Consider the following 21,080-nt stretch of genomic DNA (forward strand, 5'->3'; position numbering starts at 1 on the left):
CAAGTTTCAAGTTACAAGTTACAACCATATAAGGAAGTTCCCCCTAGCTCTGAAAGGGGCCTTCTATAATCTCAACATACTTTTGACAGGTCCATTAAACACTAGACAGTTAGAATCCTTTAGTGATATAAGTTTGCACATGGTAGAATACTGCATGTAGTTATTTGCATTAGGAAATGTTTAACCATATATACCTAAAGGCACATAATCAATGGTGTGTGATCTTTAGCAGGCTGCAAACTTGATGTGCACTCGAGGAATGCACTGTCCCACTATACCACAGCAGGATCAACGCAGCTATGCCTGTTCCAGTTTAAGTGCCTTCTTTACATATAGATGAACTGTTGGATTTTCCAGACCAGCAGGCCAAAGGAAGTTGCCCGTGGGGTCGCAGCAAGAGGAGATGAAGTTCAAACAAAGGGCATTGCAGAAACAGGGTCCTTTGTATAATATCATCAAAAAAGGTATTCAGTACATGCTCCCAAAATACTAAAATATCTAACATTTCCTGTATCCTTTGGGGCAACAGACCTGAGTCACACTTTTAGAGAAGTACCTGGTGAGGTGGATTGAGAGGAATATCCATGATGCATGGCAGTTTGTTCACTCACTTCCTCTCCACCACAGCTTCCGAAGTGCAGCCAATCACAGAGCTTGCTCTCCTGATCCAAGAAGAACACATCAAAGTGCGCTGCACAAGCTTGCTCACAAAAAATAGCCTGCCCATACACTGCTTGTGTACAGCTTCTGTTTTGATCTTCCAGTTCAGCAAATGTATATATGTGGGTGTCCAGGTATTTGTGCTCCTCCACCACATCATATCAGTGGGTTCAGTATCTTATACTTTTGTCAAGATAATGCACACTGCAGCCGACAGTTATCAGAAAGAAGCCATTACCAAGTTACATGGATTCTTTTTTTTTTTTTTATAACTTCATGTCATATAAACTAGTTATGTTATGTGCAACACTGTCATGTGCCACTCTGGTTTTATGTTTCAAATTCGTGTAAGACATCCACAGTACTCTGATGACATTGACAAGGACATCTCCAGTTTACGTGGGAAACTATTATTTCAGGTTCTTGAGATTACTTATTTACGTCAATTTTGAGAAAACGTACATACAGGTCTGATTCAAAACTGTATATCTATTTTTTTAATGCATGTTGAAAGGGCAAAAATATTCCTGAGATACTGTTAACATTATTAAATTTGAAGGCTATTATACAGTGGTATTACTTTAAACTGAGTAAAACGGTATTTTGATAAAAGTTAAGGTCTCCGTTTGTTTCAGAAAGAGCATACTGTCATTTACTTGCTTTTATTATTTATTTATATGCCCTCCGCGGACCATCTCTGCACTGCGTGGGTGATTAGTGGCTCCCTGCACAGTAAGGGCTGCACACACAGGGACAAGACGCACTCGGTTACGATCGGATCTTCCCTGGGCAGGGGGAGGTGATGAACTGTATGCCACTTTTTCATTGGCATACATTAAGTACAATGTTTTATTGCCTACGGTGGGGGCAGGTCACATACTGGGTGAAGGTGGGCAGTGTGGAGTCCAGCGAGACATGATTAAAGTCCCCTGATATTAGAAGAAGAGCTCTCGGAGATTGCGTTTGCAGTCTGCGGACCACAGAGAGTCACAGGCTACCTCCACGGATGCTAACGGCTAATAGCGCAATGTCTGTGTTGCAGAGTTGTTCTTTCACAGCGATGTGCCCAGAGATACCACAACCGTCTTTAACAAACACTGCCAGCCCCCCTCCTTTCCTCTCACCGCTGTCTCTCGTCTTGTCCGCCCGCAGCAGCTGGAAGCCGGGCAGCCTACTCACAGAGGGAGTACCGGGCAGTGCCGGGATACTGCCACTGTGACCGGGTTAGCGTCATTAGCTCCTCAATCATATCAGGGAGCGATCTCACATTTAAAGTGATTACAGGAAGGAGAGATGGTGTGTGAGGTGTCCTCGGGAGACATCACCCCCGTTTCTTCCCTCACTGGGGATGTAGGGTCTGTCTGCCGGTAGCGCAGCTGCAGGGCGCAGCGCTAACAGCTGATCCCTAATGTAAACAAAGGAGCCATGCGCCGAGTGTCCAAACACGGGTGAAAAAAGTGGAGACAAAAGAAGAGAAAAGTCAACATAACTAGCACGAAGCGGTAATGCAAGATGGCAGGATCTGATTGCTAAAACATAAGTTAAAGGTTAAGAGAAGTAAAGAGGAAAATAAGAAAGAAGCTCAGAAATGAGCAGAGCTAGCTCTGCTCATTTCTGTTAGCTGCCATAACAGGTAACACAGTTAAGGTTTCAGAAAAAGTATTCTGTCGTTTGTTTGCTCGATCATGCCTTAAACACATCAAAATGCATAGTGGGATTATAATACAAGTGAATACTGTGACAAGCACTGGTACTGAATAGGCAATCACTTAGCAGCAAGGTGAATCGGTGATGCATTAGTGTGGTCTGCACTTCCTCTTCTTTGATTGGGTGAAATGAGTTGAAAGTAATTGGATGAGGGAACCATGGGGAGTGCCCTGCATAATTTCAATAAAACGCCGTTTTAAACGCCGTTACAGCTGGCAGAGAACGCCGTAAAAAACGCCGTTCAAAGATGCATAAAAACGGCGTTTTGTGCCGAGTAACGTAAAAAACGGCGTTTCCGTCTGTCTTTGAACGCCGCTTTTTACGTCACTCGGATGGTGCGTTCAGGGCGCCATCCGAGCGGCGGAAAAAGCGGCGTTTGTCGGAACAGAACGCCGTTTTTTTCGGCGTTTTGAAAAATTAAACGGCGTTTTTTACGCCATTTCTTAACCAAACGGGTTAGGAAAGTGGCGAATTTTGGCACTAATGGCTTGCCATACGAGACGTTAGCTGTCGCTGGAGTCGTTCCCTTTGTTCGTGCAGGTGGCGCAAGACTCATTGCGCGTGCGTGGCAGTTATACGGCGTGTAAAGTGTGCAGCAGCTCGCCGCTCCGCTGCAGGTAGGTACGGGACAGATAAGCGGTGAATTCGAACCTAGCAGCACGGCGTTTCCTTAAACCTGCTATTTTACCGGCAACAGTCCGTTTCCCAGCTCTTTGTTATCACCGAGGAGCAGCACTTTGCCATGGCCGAGTGGCCAACTTGTTGATGTTGTCGCACTTGTTTCGTTTTTCATTCAGGGTAAGTTCAGTTTGTTTATAGTTTTATTGCTTTATTCAGCAGCTAGCGACTAAAGGAATGTTTTTTAAAAAGTATTATTCCCACTGGGGAATTATCGCGATATGAATTTGACCTGCCGTGTATAACAATCAATTCTAGCTGCTGAGATATAGTAGCTTGTTACTACATTTGTGTAGTTTTGTTATTATTCGTCCAGGCGCACAGATGTCCCAGCAGGGGCTCCTGTGGTGCTAAAATAAGCAGCTGTAAGGAGTCACGAAGGCTGGTAGCTGTGTTATTTGTGGTGCTGGAGTAAGACATGTCCTGTGTCCTGCACCTCAAAGCCCCGGCGACTGGTGCAGTCAGTGCACTTATTAAGCTCGTCTGGTGTGATAACATCAGATCAGTTGTATCCCCTTTCCTGTTTCTCTTCATCATTTTAAATCAAATTCCTTAAAAAAAATACTCTCACGTTTTCTTACATTACGATAGTTAAATAAACAAGGACGTACGTGCCCTCGAGCAAGACGCTGTCATCATTATCCACTCATGTTGTATGCGTCCCAGGACTCTGATGATTTATGGGGAACAAACCAGGTGAGAATATTTGTTCAAGCATCTCTATGGAGTTTGTAGAAAATTATGAAGTTTAGGAGATCATACAGAATGAAGCCAAAAACGCACCATCCCAGTCTTGTGCCAAAAACTGATTTCCAGTGTTTATCTAATAGTCTGCACTCAACAGGATTTACAGGTGTTGCATATAAAACAAACAAAAAATACTTGTTTTGTAAGTATCTTTGTGACTCTGCGTTATTGTATATGCTCTGTGTTCTACATTATAATCAATTCAGTCCTTTCAGCTACTTAAAATATATTTATATAACCGTTATGTTATATTTGTTGCAATTTCTGCTGCCCCTATTGGCCTGATCCCTTTTGAAAAAGAAATTTTTGATGTCAGTGAGAGTTTTACATTCATAAACAATGGAAATATAAAAGTTGATTTGCCAAAACTTGATGGCAGACAGTTTGGCTTAAAATGGCTTGATATCATTCACTAGAGATATGTTTGACAAAAGTTTATAGGCCAAAAAATCATTTATAACAGTTTAAATACTGACAGTCACTTTTGGCAAATACCAGAAATCACTTTTTGGTAGACCACACAACAACAGCTTTTACAAGTTCCCGTCCATTATGATACTGATGCTGTGGGCAGCTGCAGTGATCTGGCTCCAGTGGTAAATTAATATGCTTTATTTTTCACTGTGAGGAAGAGACCGGGAATTTGTGTAAGACTGCCGCTGCAGATGGCTGTCCTTCTCCTTTTTCCTCCTCTCTCTCGCGTGTGTGGCACTGACAGTGTCCTCTGTGGGGCATCTGTCAATCAAAACAGCCACACCTTTAATTCCAACATTCAAGCAGTTTAGGATAGTTTAAAAAATCACCCACTAGGAAAACTATCTACAGAGAGCAACACATTTTGAAAAAATCAGGCTGTAAATATGCTTGTCAATGATGTAACGTTACAAATTTTAACATGGAGTGCATTGGAACTGACTCCCTTTCGGTGCCAGGTTGTAGTAGCCATTAAAGGAAATACAGTTTTTGTTACTTTGGTATTTGCCTTAATTTTCAGCTCCAAAGGTTGCCCCTGGTGTCTTTATGGGTTACACTGAGTTGGACCATTTGATAGCAATTTAATTCAGTTTTATTGTTTAGCAGCAAATCACAACAACAGTCACGTCATTGTAAGGTAACAGACCTTACAGTAATACAGAGAAAACCCCAACTGTCATATGAGGTCCTATGAACAAACTCTTGGTGACAGTGGGAAGGAAAAACTCCCTTTTAACAGAAAGAAACCTAGAGCAGAACCAGGCTTCACAAAGCAACTGGAGCAAGATTAGGTGAGGAAGACAGGAGAAAAGACACATTATGAAAGACAGACAGAGATGAATAATAATTGGCCCCTAGCAGCCTAGGGATACTGTAGCTTAATTAATGGGGGGCCCAGGGTCACCTGATCCAACTCTAATTTTAAGCTTTATCAAAAATTACTAAGAACAATCTAGTGTTTGCTTGATTGTTTGCTATAGTTATGGTAAACAGATGGGTACTTATTTAGCTTTTCTACTCTAAGTGATTGCTTTTTACTGTTAGCCACGTTCAACCAGCTGTTTTTTGCTATGCCTTTTAAGCACCACACTCTGATGGATGCGTCAGGAGCAATTTGGGGTTCCCTATCATGCCTAAGAGTGCTGACTAGAGGCACCGGAGCACAAACTACTGACCCTGTGATTAATAAACAGCCTGCAATACATCATGTGCCCCAGGACAGACACCCTTAATAGTGACCTTTTTAAAAAAGGAATAGTATGTTCTCAGCAATCAGTTGTTTCTATAAATTTGTCGGCCATGCTGCAGGAGAGTACAACGTTTCAAGACCAAAGACTCATACTGCTATGTCAAAGCAACGTAAAAAGCTGTTTAAACATTCTTTAATAAATCTGCTGTTAACCATGATAACTTCAAAAACATCTTGTTGTAAATCGTATTCGAAGTAAGCAAAGCAAGTAAAAGATTATAAACGGTATGAAAAAACGATATAAAAAAACTGCAGATGTGAGGTTTATAACTTGTATTTGTTATGTCTCTCTAGAATGTGCATAACTGTGCTCGGATCCAGTAAAAACAAGTTGTCATATTGCTGACGTAATAACCAACAATCACTTAGACAGGCTATCTGCTTCAGTCGCCACAGGGCTTTAACATGGCTGCTGTGTTTTTAGTGGAGAGGCACTGTTTGAGCCTCTGTTTTGTCTGCCGGGTAGCAGATTAACATAACTCTGTGTTGGAGCCGCAGAGTTAGAGAAGCAGAAAACCTGGTAGACAGAAAATTTAGGGCTGAAGTTGTTTATCAAATGAAGTTAAGTGGCCCTCAGCATTATCTCACTGAATAAACAAGCACAAGCTTAATGGAAGCCATCATAAACATACCAGCCAAATTGGTGATTTAATGTGAATGTCTCAAAATAAATCGAATGTCTTTGTCCTGAGTAGGTTTTAAAAAGATTACCGCCAATGTTTCCAAAACTTGTTGTGCAATTCACAGCAATTGTCACAGATGCACTGGGTGATCGGTCAGTAAAGACTTTTTTTTGTTTCTGTTCTCTTTTTGTGCTTTACTGACTCTGCTTTCACCACATCTGCATTTCCATCCCCTCTGCAGCACAAACACATGACTTCAGCAACCACGGGGCACAGACTAATTGCTGCTTACCAGCCTGTTGAGCTTTTGCTAAGCTTCTTTTTTTTTTTTTTTTGCCCAACACAAGTTGTGCACCAAGACGTTACAGCTACTGGAGCTCAAGATCAGTAAAATCATGTTATTCTCACAACATTAAATGTGACTAATAGCGGCTCAAGAACAAAAACATGCATCAGAAAAATATTTATGCATTTCTGGGGTACTTTTACATTATCAGTGAGTCATTATTATTATAACAATATATGTGCTGAAGGACAAAAGCAAGAGAGAAACTATTGTGAAATGTCGTTCAGCTTGCTTGCTGTTATTTTTTTCTTTGATTAGTTCAGCAGCTTGGCAAGGTTTGCCGTTGTGCTCATCAAAGCATTCAAACAGACAGAAGGAAGGTCCTGGGTTAAATCACCATTTAGAGCCTTTCTGTGTGGAGTTTGCCATGTTCTCTCTGTCTGTGTGGCTTTTTTCCTATTTGTTAAGGAGATGACTCTCTGATACTGTTTATCTGCTCTAAATAGTTTTTGTTCAGTTTCTGAGAATCACCTTGTTGGTACAAAAGATACAATTTTCTAAAGAAATTGGAACCAATGACACACCTTTGTGGCAGTCTGCTCATAACAAAGTGCCTAAAAAGGGCTAAGTTGTCTGTTTTGCATAGACACAACACTGGTTGATCCATTGAGTTATGCAAATTTTTTATGCTTGAAAGACTCACAGATCAGTGTTATGTAGCTAATGACCAAAAACATTCCTTTGATACTGGTCAGGTACAAGGATGGACTGGAAATGAGTAAAAAAAGCAGCAAGCGTCGGAAAGTCTGTTGTAAAGAAAGCGGTGGTGCAAGACTTTTGGACTGTTCTGCAATTGATGAGTGTGGCATGTAAGCCCCTCACCCTAAACAGAAGTCAATTTTAACACGTTTTGCTCTCGTAAGTCAATTAAGTAAGAGTGATGATTCAGATTAATCATAGAAGAAAGAATTTTGGTGTTTCAAAATTTTAGTTTCAGTGACCAGTGCCCTACTGTCCTGGCACTACATTTATTTCATCAGACCTCTTTTGTGCACCAAAGAGCTGACACACAGTAAAGTTGTAGGAAATATTGTATGACCTTCTCTCTGTATATCTAATGACATACTTACAACAACAACATCGTTAGCCTGTTTTTGATTGCAAGATACGGCAAATTATGAGAATGCCATCTGTTATCAGCTGCAGTCTTGTCCACTTCATTAGTGAAAAATGTGGTATAATGCTTTGGTTAACTTTGGCCAGAAGGGGACTTTCTACACAAGCCTTGCAGTAATATCTTTGTTTGCACTACTGAATGTTTAAATGATTTGTATAGTTATGTCACATGCAACAAGAAACGCTTTTATTATCTTTGTGACCATATGGCAAGTAGTGCGGTTTTGATGGAACACCAGCTTTGCTTATCACCCGTCCTCTTTATGGTGCAGCTGATTAGTTTAAAGCGTCTCCTGTCTCCTGTCTTCATGCACCGTATTAGCAGCGATAATTATCGCAGTCTGTTTTTTTCTAATCCACAATAGAGGGCTGTGACCTGAATGTTGATCACACTGATATGTGGAAGGTTTGTGTGTTTCTGTGTCATGCTATTAGTTTGTACAGTTGATTATTGTACTCCTACTGCGCTCCTGAATTTACTCTGTTTTGTTTACTGTAGATTTGCTCCTGATTGCTAGGTAGGGCTGCAGTGTGCGTCTGCAGACGTGATTGTACTGCGCGTATACTCATGTGTGATACTAATATCGATTTCCTGGCTCGTCATTTTGTTTCCTCAATTAACTACAACCGAGCACGGGACTGAATGAGGGGCAGCGGGCATGAATCATTGATTAGGGTCTCCAGGGACTTTAGAAATCGGAGATGGGAAAGTAATTGGACTTTAATTGTGGCCTGCTTGCTGTCCTCTCCTCTAAATCTCCCTTTTCTGTTCATTTAAATGATAGAGAGATAGCCTTCCTACATGCACGGCAGTATAACTCTTTATGTCACCTTATCTGCCAGTTTTAATTAGGCATTCTGTAGGTCAATGTTTCTAAAGCTCACCAGCTATGAAGCTTTTTTGTTTTTGCTGGGCACGATTTTGTGTTTCACGTGTTTTAATTTTTACATTCTTTTATTTATTTTGTAGGACTTCTTCTTCTTTGGAAGGTTGGCTATTCGACACCTGGCTGCTCCAGTCTGCATGCCAGATATCCTTAGGTAAAATACTAACACCAAGTTGCTCTCCGTCATAGCATGCATGTTAGATAGAAAGCACTTCAGTAGGAAAAAGCAGAGAATAAAGCGCTTGTGTGAATTGGTGAATGAGGCACATAGTCTAAATCGCTTTGAGTGCTTAGGTAGAGTAAAAAAATGCTATATAAGAATCGTCCACGGAAACATATCCATTATCTCTTCTCTCCAAATGTCTCTTTGGAGTTTTATCTGTGGATCAGACAGAAACATACATTAAGAATAATAATAATAGTAGGAACACCACGTTTTTGATTTGTATATAACATTATTTTAATATAAAATTTATGTCGGACATGTTTGCACATACAAATCAGACATTTGTTGGCTTATGACGTTTTTCTTCTGTCTCCACTTACTCCTAGTAGAGATTTCTGCCATATTACACATCTGGTTAGTGACTTTGTGTCTCTAGTTCTATTCTTGGCCTAAACACCAAAACCAAACAATGAGTTTAAAACACCTCATAAATTTCTGTAACACCGAGAGGAACCTTAAAGTTCTGCTGGTTTACATTACACAGTCATGTTCATTTTTCATAGTACCGCAATAAAAACGCACGCAGAGCCTTAAGGCAGTAAGTGCACTCTCCGGGTTACGTGGTTTAAATATAAGCTGGGCTCTGCTATCAGTCATTACTTGTGATATTGACGTAGTTAGAGTTACCTTGCATTACCTTAATCAAAGTTCAAAGGTCCTGACACCATATCCACATGCAGAATAATCATTAATGCAGTCTAGGTGTCATTTGATTTACGGCTTTGTTATGATGAATTATTAATCTCCTATATTTGTCCTGAGTGTAGCAGTCACATTCTTGCAGTCATGGTTTATAAATAACCTTGTGTGACTTGCTCAGCTCAGCCTTTTGGCAGTCCTCAGGGTGGAGAGTATGCAGCAGGGTGTTTGTGAGGGTGTGTGTATCGCAAAGAGAAAGTGTCCCTGTCATTAACTGGTCACATTACGTGAGTGAGCAGGGCTGTGGGTGTGTGCCTCTAAAGGCTTTATTTTTGCAGCACACAGCATGAAGGGGAATTAGCTCAAATGGTAGAGCGCTCGCTTAGCATGCGAGAGGTAGCGGGATCGATGCCCGCATTCTCCAACAAGTTTTTTTTTTTTTTTCCAATCTGGATTAAATACTTTTAAAGGTAAGAGTTTTCTTTACTATTAGCACTGAAAACAGCATCTGTATTATTTCTGTAATTCTTTTTTCCTCTCCTGGTAGTGCAGATAACCTTAAATGTCAGCTTATCTTTCCATTTACATTATAACTTTGATACACTGTATCTGCATGCTGGAAAAAAAATTACAATAAAGACGACAACATATCAGGATTTGGTCTCAAAATCTCTAAATAGTCCAATTACTGCACCATTTAAATGACTGAATCTTTTCAGGAAGGATGTAAAGAGAACGCGTATTGAGCAGGTTTATGTTAGCTTCACATGTACTAGGGAAGTTCAGTGAGTGAAGTTTTGTTCGTTTAAGTTAGTGTTTTTAGTAATATTTCCTTATATTGATAAACTAATAGGTTATTTTAGAATAAATGGAGCACACTTCTTACCCTGAAATCGTTGCCAAGTCTGTCTTGGAAATGAGATTTAAATCTCAGTGAAACTTTCAAATGGTAACAAAGGGTAACAAATTTAGAGGCTCACTCACAGGCATGAATGCTTGCATTTTTATAGCTACACACACACTGTGCATGCTTCAGATTTCAACAGCACTCTTTGGCGCGTGTTACTCTGGGTTATGCCATATAAAATGTAGCACCATTTTTTAGGCAGTTTTTAGGCAGTTATCCTGGCTTTCTAAAGGTCTTTCTTTGGACATTGGCTGCTTTTTCACTCATTTTCATTCCAGTCCTTGTTTCTGATCATTTTCAGTAGAATGTTTTTTGTTTTCTTGTTTAAGTGACTTAACCCTGACCTATGAAGCATTCAAGAATAAAAAAGGCACCAACTCAAGAGACTGAACCAGTGTTGTGTCTACATGTGATAGAAAATTTCATAAAGCACCAAAATTGTTTCTTTAAACACTTTGTTTCTAGCCTGTTGCAGAAACTCATAATTTACTCCAATTTCTTTAGTTGAATCTATGAGAAAAGTCAAAGATTGAAAGGCATAAAATAGTATTAATGCACCAATGAGGTGATTAGTAAAGAGCTATTAGTTCAAACTAGTGTTCACTGTGTCCTTAAAAATGTGAGCAAATTGGACAGGTGGAATTGGCCTAAATAAACTAATTAGGCTCTGTCATGGTTTGGGACTGCATTTCAGCCAGAGGTGTTGGAGATCTTGTTAAAATTGATAGAATTATGGTCACAGAATACTACCATCAGATTTTAATCCACCATATATTACCATCTGGAAAACGTCTTATTTAGAATGGCTTCATTTTTCAGCATGACAGTGAAACCAAACACACTGCCCATGCAATGAAACACTATCAGTCACGGATTGCCTTTCCCACTGTCCGCTGATGCAGACCTAGTAGGGATTGTGGTGCAGACCTAAACGCGAACAAACAAAGGCATGAAACAGAAATCTTAAGAAAAAGCGAGCCGATTGATTGTGGCTGATAAAAGCTTCTAAGCAAATGCAAAAACTTAAGGGCAACCTAAACTGGGAAAAACTAATGCTAGTAATAATAAAGAAGTTACAAGAAAACTCCCTAGGAGAGTTCAGGCTGAGTTTCGTCTTTATATCGAGTATGCTTGTCCATGTTTTCACTAAATCACAACATCTGTTTCCCTTTTTTCTAGAAACAACTTTTGACATGAGCCCTGAACATGAATAGATCAGAAAGAGCTTTTACTTCTATTTGCCCCCTATTCCAAAACCTTTTAAAAATAATCTGGCTTTATTTGATACATAAATCATCTCCACCACAATACTTATCCTAAAAGGTGCAGATATTCAGCATGGGAATCAGTGGTTTATTGGCCTCTCACATCTCAGTTCTTACTTTGAAACCAGTGGTTTGCTTGCTAGGGCTTGTAGGATCCAGGATGTGTGCTTCTCTTTCTCTATACTTACCGTATTGTCTGAAAGATTGCGGTACTGCTAAAGAAGGAAAATGTGGCAATGAGCTGATTAGTTCTTTTGTAAAATGAATTATAGCTTAGCTTTCATGTTACTGCTTGTCCTTGAACTGTTCTGTTAATAATGAACTATGAGCACCAACACATGTCACAAACAGGAGCTACTGCTCAAACTATTACACATTTCATTGTGTTTTATTCAGGTCAGGCTCTGCGAGGCGTCTAAAAGCAAGCCTGAACATAAAGATGAGTAATAGAGCCTCCTCTGTGGCAAAAGCAAGAGCCCTAGGACCATGACTGTTTCTGCAGTGCTGCAGTTTAGTGCGTTTCATGAAAATCAGACTTTATTTAACATGAAAACAGCTACAGACTTAATTCAGGGTCTTTGTGCTTCAGGTTACCCAAGAATTTTGGCTTCAAGGCCTTTTGCGGAGTTGATTTTCAACCAAATTACTGATCTGAAGTACGTCGTGCATGAGTCATCAGCAGATAAAACAGACTGCAGAGCACTCCTCAACAACGTTTTCTATTCATCTTTGCAGATAAATGCTCAGTGGTCCTTTGGCACACTGCTCCCTTCACCTCCTCTCCCTCAGTTTCTGTGCCAGGAGTTATAAAATTGTGCGTCACTTCTGTTCACATCTGCGCACCCACACAGAGGAGTTCACCTAAAACACTTTTTTTGAACACATCCAAAGACAGTTTTTTAAGCAGCTTTGAGAGATACCTGACATGTACACACTCTGGCACACAAGCACAGACGCAGGCTCGAGGGTGTTGGTTGGCTTGTTGGTTGGTTGGTTGGTTGTGAAATGTAGTGAGTAACAGTCTGAGGAAGCACCGGGCTTTGGAGGAAGTGTCTTAGGCAGATCACTTACTCAGCTGCCTGCTGCCATGAGGGAAGTGGATATGACTGATGTTGTAAGGCAGAAGAATATTTAAGATCATTGATAAGTCTGTTTGTGTATAGTGGGCCTGTTCCAGACGTTGCGAAATGTGAGTGGGAGATCAGACAGTCTGCAATGGTTTTCATTTCCAAACTTGACCAAACGTCTTGGTCTACACTTGTCAGAAAATGATGGAGAGATTAAATGATTATTTCACTGTAGCACCTATTTTGTTGTAGTTCTTACAGTCTGTCGTATGTATTCGTAAATACAAAGTGAGCCCTTTTTACAGTGAGCACACCCAGGAGATTATTAGGTTTCAAGTCGGGTTATGAGGTATTTGTCCTGTGTTCACAGGGCTCAAGGTGACTGCTTTTGTGTAATATTGGAGGATATAACACAGACGCAGATCTCTTGTGCCCTCTGGTGGAGAGTTGTCCTCTCTCTCTATTTCATCCATTTGTTTTCTTGCATATTTTCTGTTTCATTTGTCTAATCGTGGCATGCTATAGAAACATTGCTTTCATGTGTTTTCCCAGTTAAATCGACAAATGGGAACAATAGGAGTCTGTCTTCTAGGTAAGGCTGTGTGTGTGTGCCGTTACATCCAAAACAAATGTTGATTTTTTTGCCTGTACGGCAAAATAATCGATGATGTGATGTGATGGCACTCGTCCATCCACTCCTCTTAGAATTTAGTGAAATTTGCACACAGTGATCACCTAATGGCTTTTCAGCCAAACTGTGTTCAAGGTCAAGGTTATACATGAGCAGGAGAGAACTGCTCCTCCTACAGTGTTGGCCAAGCTGAATATGGCTGTTTGTGTGCCTTCCTGGATTAGTTTGTACACCACAGACAACTAATAATAAGAAGACCTATAACGTTCTGTCTGTACTCCATCAAATACAATAGCTCGGTAATCGTGTTTGATCTCGAGCAAATCTTGCTACCAAGTCTCACCCGTCTCTCTCTCTCTCCTCCAGAATGTGAAGATGCCAGATTCTTTCAGCACCATCCCCACAGAAGCCCTCAACTCAAAAACTTCCTTAGTGGACCTGCTCTCACACCCTACAGAGCTTTACCCAGCAGACAGCTTCATTAACGCTCTCAGTAACATCAGCAGTGTTAGTGGGGCGGTTAACCCTCGCTGCACCTACAAGGAAGACTTTAAGCGCATTTTACTTCCTGCTGTGTACACCATCGTCTTCCTGCTTGGGATTCCTCTGAATGCCACCGTCATACTGAAGATATGGAGGAAGAGGTCCAATTTGTCCAGAAACAACATCTACATGCTCAACTTGGCCATAGCCGACTTTCTGTATGTGATGTCACTTCCTTTACTCATCTACAACTATGCGAGTCATGACTACTGGCCCTTTGGGGAGTTTACCTGTAAGATGGTCAGGTTTCAGTTCTACAGGTGGGTTCATGGTTGATTATTGGCTCATTTTTCAGATTTTATTATGTAATTTTTGGGAATTAATTTTTCATTGTTAAGGTCTGTGTATGCAAGTGATATGTGACACAGTGTTATTATGTGAATTGTCCTATTTTTGGACAGGAATGGGAAAGAAAATTGGATCTGAGATGTGATAAGTAATGGGAATGGAGACAATGACACTAATATTTAAGTATACTGGAAAAAATGTACTTTTTTGCATTATAGTGCGCACAAGTGTGACGTGAACGGGTGTGTAAAGCATGAAAACTAGTTTATGGAAGAAGTTCCAAACCTTTGAACATGGCAAGGTATCTAATGCAGATGCAGAAATAGTGCTAGTGCTCACACACAGTTGCCCTTTGAGAACGGGACTACATTTGGACTTTCTTGAGAAATGGTCATCGGATGCCATTAGTAGCAGAAGTTGGGATTTGAAGAAAAATCACGGGGAACAGAGTCTGTTGGCTACATGTCTTGTGGGAATTCTTCCTGTTTTCTGCAACTTTGATCTTGATCTGGGGGTTTTTTGGTTTTGGTTTTGCCACCAGCACAAATCTTCTTTTGGTGGAAATAGTCCTCAGTAGGGGTATTATTGCCAGATTTTGTGCTGGAAAAACAATGAGCACAATCATAGGAAACACTGTTGGGGAGGTGGTTTCAGCTTCTGTTAGATGATGTTAAAAGCACTTTGGGAACACACTGACAGCTCATTCCTCTTTGGATAATCTCTCAAGCTCCTCCAGATTTTATAGTCCTCTGGCATGGACTGTGGTCTTCAGTTCACCATACAGTCACTAATGGTTACTTTAGTCTTCAGGAAGTCGTTTTTCACCAGGAGCAACATATGTTTTGAGTTGACAAAGGGAAGACCCAGTTTTGCTGCTAATTCTTGCCCTTCTTTCTCCAAATATAAGCAGGGTCTCTTGTTTTTCTGAAATAATTCTGTTATCATGTGCAAATAGAAATGAAAAAAATAGTTTAGAAATGCTATACTGAAGGTCCCTTAATAAAAGCACTTTTTTGAAGAAAAACTTTGATTTTGCAGAACATACAAATGGATTGTGATAATATTCAGCTCAACAACATTTTCTTCTCTGTGTTCCTGTTTCAGTAATCTCCATGGCAGCATCCTGTTCCTGACCTGCATCAGTGTGCAGCGTTATTTGGCCATTTGCCACCCTCTCTCGGTGTGGCACAAGCAGGGCGGTCGCAAGATGGTGTGGTGCGTCTGCGGATTAGTATGGCTGGTGGTTGGCTCCCTGTGCGCGCCAACTTTCCACTTTGCAGCAACAGGGCAACAGCGCAACCGCACCGTGTGCTACGATTTGAGCACGCCAGGGCGCTCGGTAGACTACTATCCTTACGGCATGGCTCTGACGTGCCTCGGCTTCTTGCTGCCTTTCATAGGCGTGATGGTTTGCTACTGCAAGATGGCCTTCATCCTCTGCCGCCCAGTGTCCTACCAGGGCGTCTCCATAGCGCCTGGGGATAAACGAGACAGGGCGGTGAGGATGATCATTATTGTAGCCGCGGTGTTCTGCGTAAGCTTCCTCCCGTTTCACCTCACAAAGACTCTGTACCTGGTGGTGCGCACCTTGCCCAATGCTCCCTGCACAACAAGAAACTTGTTCTCAATCATCTATAAGAGCACCAGACCGTTTGCCAGCATGAACAGCTTTCTGGACCCGATTCTGTTTTACTTCACGCAACCACGCTACCGCCGGAGCACCAGGAGGTTCGTGCGCAGAGTCACCACTCTAAAGAGCCAAGGCAGCAGCGTGTGAGCGAACAGTGCTCCTTGAAGCCTTGTTAAGATTTAAAACACAGAGATGGATTCGTTTTCTAACCTTGTTTTTCTGAAGTTCCTTCTCTTATTACAGTAAACTGTTGTCCTTGAGGCTTTCAGCTATTAGTGACTAAAAAATGTGTTTAATAACAGTCTGAAGAAGCCATCTGAAGTGCCCTATAAAGGCTCAATGCAGTGTGAATGGAAAATGTTGACAATGTCCTGCTTGCATTGTTTTGAACTGGGAATTATTATCACACTGACTGTGAGTGTATTTGATTGTGCGAATTCATAGATTTTGGTTTATAACTCTGGATGGGGAATACTGTAATCCTCTAATGAAAATGTCCTGCACTGTACATAAGTGATGTTTACTTTCAAGCTCCACTGCACTGCTTTTTTTTTTCTGAAATCCCCCTTTTTTTGCATTGTTTAACACACTGTGACGTGTACTTTAAATTGAAACTACTGAATTATTGGGGAATTTTAGTATCTATGCGAGGTGTTACGATAGAGATGCATCGTGCTGGAATGAGATGCAGTTGAGGAAAGGAGAAAATAGTTCATTTGAACTTGCTAGGCTAAAATCCTCTCTGGCACTGTTTTTTGGTGGTGTTTATGCTTGCATGTTGAATCTGCACTAGTCTGAGGAAAGGAACTGAAAGGTGGGGTTGGGGGTATACTTTGCAAACAGAGGCTGCAAAAAACAGAAGTTTATGTTCACTGATTTAAAAGTGGAGTATTATGCGTTCCAATGAAGGTCTGTAGCTCTGTTTTTCCTTGAAAGTGATGCGTTTCTACATTATCCATGTCGTAATAGCTGCTGTTGCGGGTTTTAACCACTGGATGGTGTGCGCACGCCACTGCTGTAGCCCCACTGCCTCTGTCATAATAGGTTGGGTTTTTTTTTGCCTGTCCCGTTTGGATCTTTAGCCATCAGAATTGTTGTCTGAAGGCCAAGAAAGATGCCAAGCAGATTTACTTTACCGAATGGAGCATCTGTCATAATAGTAGTGATGTTAGCATGTATCAGATCTTACAGTCACAAATAAAACATTGTCAAGAAAACCGTTAAATGTGCAGCTCACAGCGCGCTGACATAGGCCGTCAGTTGCTGACTGATCTTTGTCTTGTACTTATAAATTCTGCAGCAAATGAAGGAAATCAGTTTAAATTATATGTTTAATTCAGTTATTTTTTTAAAAGTCATTTAAAGGTAAAGATAGAGGCAGATTGTGGAGTTAAGGGCATTAAATTAACTCTGTGGTTTTTTATGAGTGTGTGAATCTTTTCAGTCTAACTGGGATTCCTGTACATATGAAATGTTTAGTACTTAGCACTGCTTTGACGTGATTTAGCTGTATGACGTAGGTTGTCAGCTGCGTGATCTGGTGACTTAAAATGTTCATGAAATGAACATAAATGTAGATGGCATATGCCTGCATGTACATATGTGTACTTTGATGTTTACTGTAAAAATGTGCCCTGTGTTTTACATGTCATACCTGCCTTTCATAGTGAGCACCTTTGTCATGTTTTTAAACAGTGAGTCTTTGCCCTGTGACGAGCTCTTGACAAACAATGCACTTACCGTGGAGTGAAATAAACGTGATTAATAATTTTGTGACATTCGTGTTAACCAGAAGATTTCAGAGTAGCCAAACTCATATGTTACACTAGACTGTGCCAGCTTGAGACCAGTATGTTGTTAAATTCTGAAATGACAATGTGAAAAACGGCTTTCAACTCGTATTGCTCTGAAGCTCCTGTAACAGGTTAACACTTTAAGTATTTGTTGTATGTGTCAGTCTAATGTGAATGTGCAGCTTTGACCTCAGTATGAGGTGGTGATGTGCTTCAGTTTCCTAATGTGTGCTCATGTGTATCTGTGCATAGTAACAATAGTCATGTAATATGTGTGTGTTGTACTTTAGAAAAAGTGAATGTCACAGTCATCTATCATCTATTGAGACCCAGACGTCAGTATTAGTTAGAAGAGTTATTTTTATCAAATTCCCTAACAAATGAATAATGGGAATGGTCTTTTATTTTTATAGACATGTAATTATGTTGATAGAAAAACTAAAACTGAAGGGTTTTTTGGGGTTTTTTTTGCTGTACAGATGCTTAATTTTCTGTGTTGTGTTTCTGATTGTTGCCATGTCGTACTAACTGAAACTATTAAAAGCCATGAAAAACACGATGTTTTCACAATCATATATTAATACTGAGGGAGTAGACTGTGTTGCTTCCTTTTTTTCCCCATTTTTTACTGTAGTTTAACTTCAAGCGTTCAGTTTAGGCAGAACTTGAATTCAAACCTTAGGTGTGAATATAAAAAAGCAGCCAGTAGCTTCTGAATCCATATGATTATATGATGACAGCTGTTTAAATAATGTGACAAATGACTGAAAAGACATCATCTAAGAGTTTGTGATCTGCTTACACGCTACTGTTCAACCTTTAGGTAACACCAGTGCGTTATCAGCCGATCACAATACAGCAACGCAGTGTATTTACATATGTAGATTGTTGAAGTTCAAACGAAGCATCAGAATGGGGCAAAAAAGGTGATTTAAGTGTATTTCAGGAACTAAAGATCTGCTGGGATTTTTCCTGCACAAACATCTTTGGGGTTTATAGGAGATGAACTGAAAAAAGGGAAATATCCAGTGAGCAGCAGGTCTCTAGGTGAAAATCATCTCTGTTTTCTTGAACACAACAGTGAGTTCACTGTACTTGAACGGTCTCCGCAGTCACCAGATTGCAGTCCATTAGCTGCTAATGGTTAGCACAAAGAGTTTTGAAGACAAAAAGGGGATCTGGCCCAGTATTAGCCGTATAGAATAGATTAGAATAGAATAGCTCTTTATTGTCACTGTTACAAGAACAATGAAAGGCAGTTTGGCATCTCTCCGTGTGAAATACACAATAGCGTAAGTAAGTATTTACATAATAACACAGACAGATTTACATTTACACAAGAAAGATATGTACAAATTATTCATACACCTGCATACATACAGATACACCCATACATATATGTATATATACATGCATCTATGCATGCGTACGTACATACACACATATTTCCACATACATGCTTACATATAAAAAGAAATAAATAAATTCCCCACTCGCCCCTGTGGGCGGTTAATCCTTCAAGCTCGGGTCCTCTACCAGAGGCCTGGGAGCTTGAGGGTCCTGCGCAGTATCTTAGCTGTTCCCAGGACTGCGCTCTTCTGGACAGAGATCTCCGATGTTGTTCCCGGGCTCTGCTGGAGCCACTCGCCTAGCTTGGGAGTCACTGCACCTAGAGTGAGTGTCCAGGGTGCAAGGGGTGTTTGATGATGATGCTGGCTTTCTGCTGAAGTCTGCCAGTATAGATGTCTCTGAGGGGGGGTTAGTGAAGTGCCAATTGCCCGATCTGCTGCCCTCACCACCCGCTGCAGTTTCCTCTTCAGTTTCCAAGTTAAAGGAACTCTGATTCGGTGTTCAGCAGTGTAGAGAGATGGAAAAAATGTGAGAAGAGTATCTGAACCAGATCAATGCTGTTTGTATCCAAAAGGACATAAAAATAAATATTAGTGAACCTCATACTTTTACAAGCTAGAATAAAAATGTAAATGCTGTGGTTTTGGTGAAAAAACAAACAAACAAACTTACAGAACAAAAACTCAACACACACTGGTGCTCCACCAGAAAAGAATATTGTGTATTTTGAAATACAATTAATTTTTTTTTTTAAAACTAACAAGTTTGCAAAAGTTCGGAGAACCTTTAAAAAAACAAAAACAAAAAGCAAACAAACTTTCTTAAAGATTTTGAGCTAATAGAGAATTAGTCTGAATTATTAAGAAATGTTTCAATTCCTGTATCAGTACTGCTTCTTCCTATTTGTTTGTGTTTAAAGAAAATAATTGGTTGGTTAGGAGTGAATTACTAAGGCAGATGGGGATTTCCTGAAAATGTTTCTTGCTGGGATTTTAAAAAAAAAACATTAACAAACACAAAAACAATCAAACAAACTCCAAAAATCCTTTCAATCCAAATCACATTCGGACCCTGCAAGGTCATTTAAATTTAAATGACCTCAATTTAAATGCATCATGCCATCACAGATAGATTGGCTGACCTCACCGGGCTCGTTTGGGTTCTTCCATCAACCTCCACCTTTGACCTGACGTGTTACGAGTGCGCCTTTAGGGGGCGCTGCAGCCAGCGTGTACTTTTCTCACAGCCTGTGAAACAGAATCCCCCCGTTGGAACAAAAGGACCTGTTAACCAGACAGCCACATGGGAAGCACCACAGAGGGGTTATTGTGCACGAGTGAAAACTTTTATCCTCCCTGCCACCACCACACCACCAGCTCCCCCTGAATGCTGACACAGTAATTCACAAACACCATCACACCAAAGTTTGCTGGAGCTGTGCAGTAACTCAAACTCTTTGGCTTCCTTTGTGAATTTTTTTTTTTACCCCTGAAGGCTGATTTTTAAACGTAACACCTTGAATGCATCTCGGAAATCAGCACCTATGTTTTCATTGACATCCTTTAGGTTTCATAAAGATGTTGCAAGTCCAAATTGTAGGTATTGAATAATAAATATTTTGGAGTGTCTAAAACACTTAGAATTGTGTGTGTGTGTGTGTGTGTGTGTGTGTGTGTGTGTGTGTGTGTGTTGGGGTTTTTTTCGCAAGGGAAAGAGCTATAATTACATCTTGTTAGTCCACAGTATATCCCCTCTCCTATCAAAAAGGGGAAAAAAAAAAGCTTTTCCTCTCAATCCCCGAGGGGGGCTATGACTGCCCCTATACCCCTGGTCCCGCCCAGCCACCCCCCTCTCTGCCTCTATCTCAGGCATTTACATGCAAAAAACAACATAAGTCACGGAAAAGCAAATCATGCCAAAACAGGGAGTCCATAAACAGTTTGGGAATTATTAGGGAATGATGCGCAGGGCCCGTGCCTGGCGATGGGCACACGTTTAGAAACAGTGAGAGGAAAACAATGGAGAAGTTGTGTTTGTGAAGATTTGGGGCCAAAGAAGAAGAAGAAAAAAAACTTGTATCGCTTTCCCACTTGGCACGGATACGGTTTCGGGAGTCGACAACATGTAAGTTTTTGATAAGAGGGCAACACTCAGCTACTTTACTCACTGAACACTTTATTTATCACTTAACTAACCTCGTTACAGAGCAATATGAAGCTTTGCCAGCACTCATTTCCCCCCTTTTTCTTGCTGT

General features: G+C 40.6%; 2 protein-coding genes, 1 long non-coding RNA gene and 1 other non-coding gene across 8 annotated transcripts in view; 3 read left to right on the forward strand and 1 right to left on the reverse strand.

Moving 5' to 3' along the window:
* Positions 1–889: 889 nt before the first annotated feature.
* The window catches only part of LOC146693915 (uncharacterized), a 340,133-nt gene continuing 319,942 nt past the window's right edge, over positions 890–21,080 (reverse strand). The window contains exon 2 of the long non-coding RNA XR_014914836.1: positions 890–2,065. This is a non-coding gene — a long non-coding RNA (uncharacterized LOC146693915). The remainder of the gene's footprint in view (positions 2,066–21,080) is intronic.
* p2ry6 (pyrimidinergic receptor P2Y6) lies at positions 2,919–18,032 on the forward strand. 5 transcript variants are annotated; one of them, XM_085429909.1, is made up of 4 exons: positions 2,919–3,165; positions 8,571–8,641; positions 13,589–14,025; positions 15,158–18,032. In XM_085429909.1, the coding sequence occupies exons 3-4, from the start codon at positions 13,598–13,600 to the stop codon at positions 15,828–15,830; spliced, it is 1,101 nt and encodes a 366-aa protein (XP_085286035.1). In that variant the 5' UTR covers positions 2,919–3,165; positions 8,571–8,641; positions 13,589–13,597; the 3' UTR covers positions 15,831–18,032. The 5 variants fall into 5 exon arrangements, with proteins under 5 accessions (XP_085286035.1, XP_085286036.1, XP_085286034.1 ...); XM_085429910.1 differs by having other exon boundaries at positions 2,919–2,984; XM_085429908.1 differs by lacking the exon at positions 8,571–8,641.
* Positions 9,704–9,776, forward strand: trnaa-agc (transfer RNA alanine (anticodon AGC)). The gene has a single exon. It is a non-coding gene; the product is annotated as a tRNA-Ala (tRNA).
* Positions 20,716–21,080, forward strand: part of arhgef17 (Rho guanine nucleotide exchange factor (GEF) 17) — a 67,556-nt gene continuing 67,191 nt past the window's right edge. Inside the window, exon 1 of the mRNA XM_085429915.1 lies at positions 20,716–20,950. The gene's annotated coding sequence lies outside the window, so the exon portion shown is untranslated. The remainder of the gene's footprint in view (positions 20,951–21,080) is intronic.

Source organism: Copadichromis virginalis, linkage group LG14 (genome assembly GCF_057382275.1).
Source record: "Copadichromis virginalis isolate Kocher_CV1m ecotype Utaka linkage group LG14, C_Virginalis_male_GT1.1, whole genome shotgun sequence".
NCBI lineage: Eukaryota > Metazoa > Chordata > Actinopteri > Cichliformes > Cichlidae > Copadichromis > Copadichromis virginalis.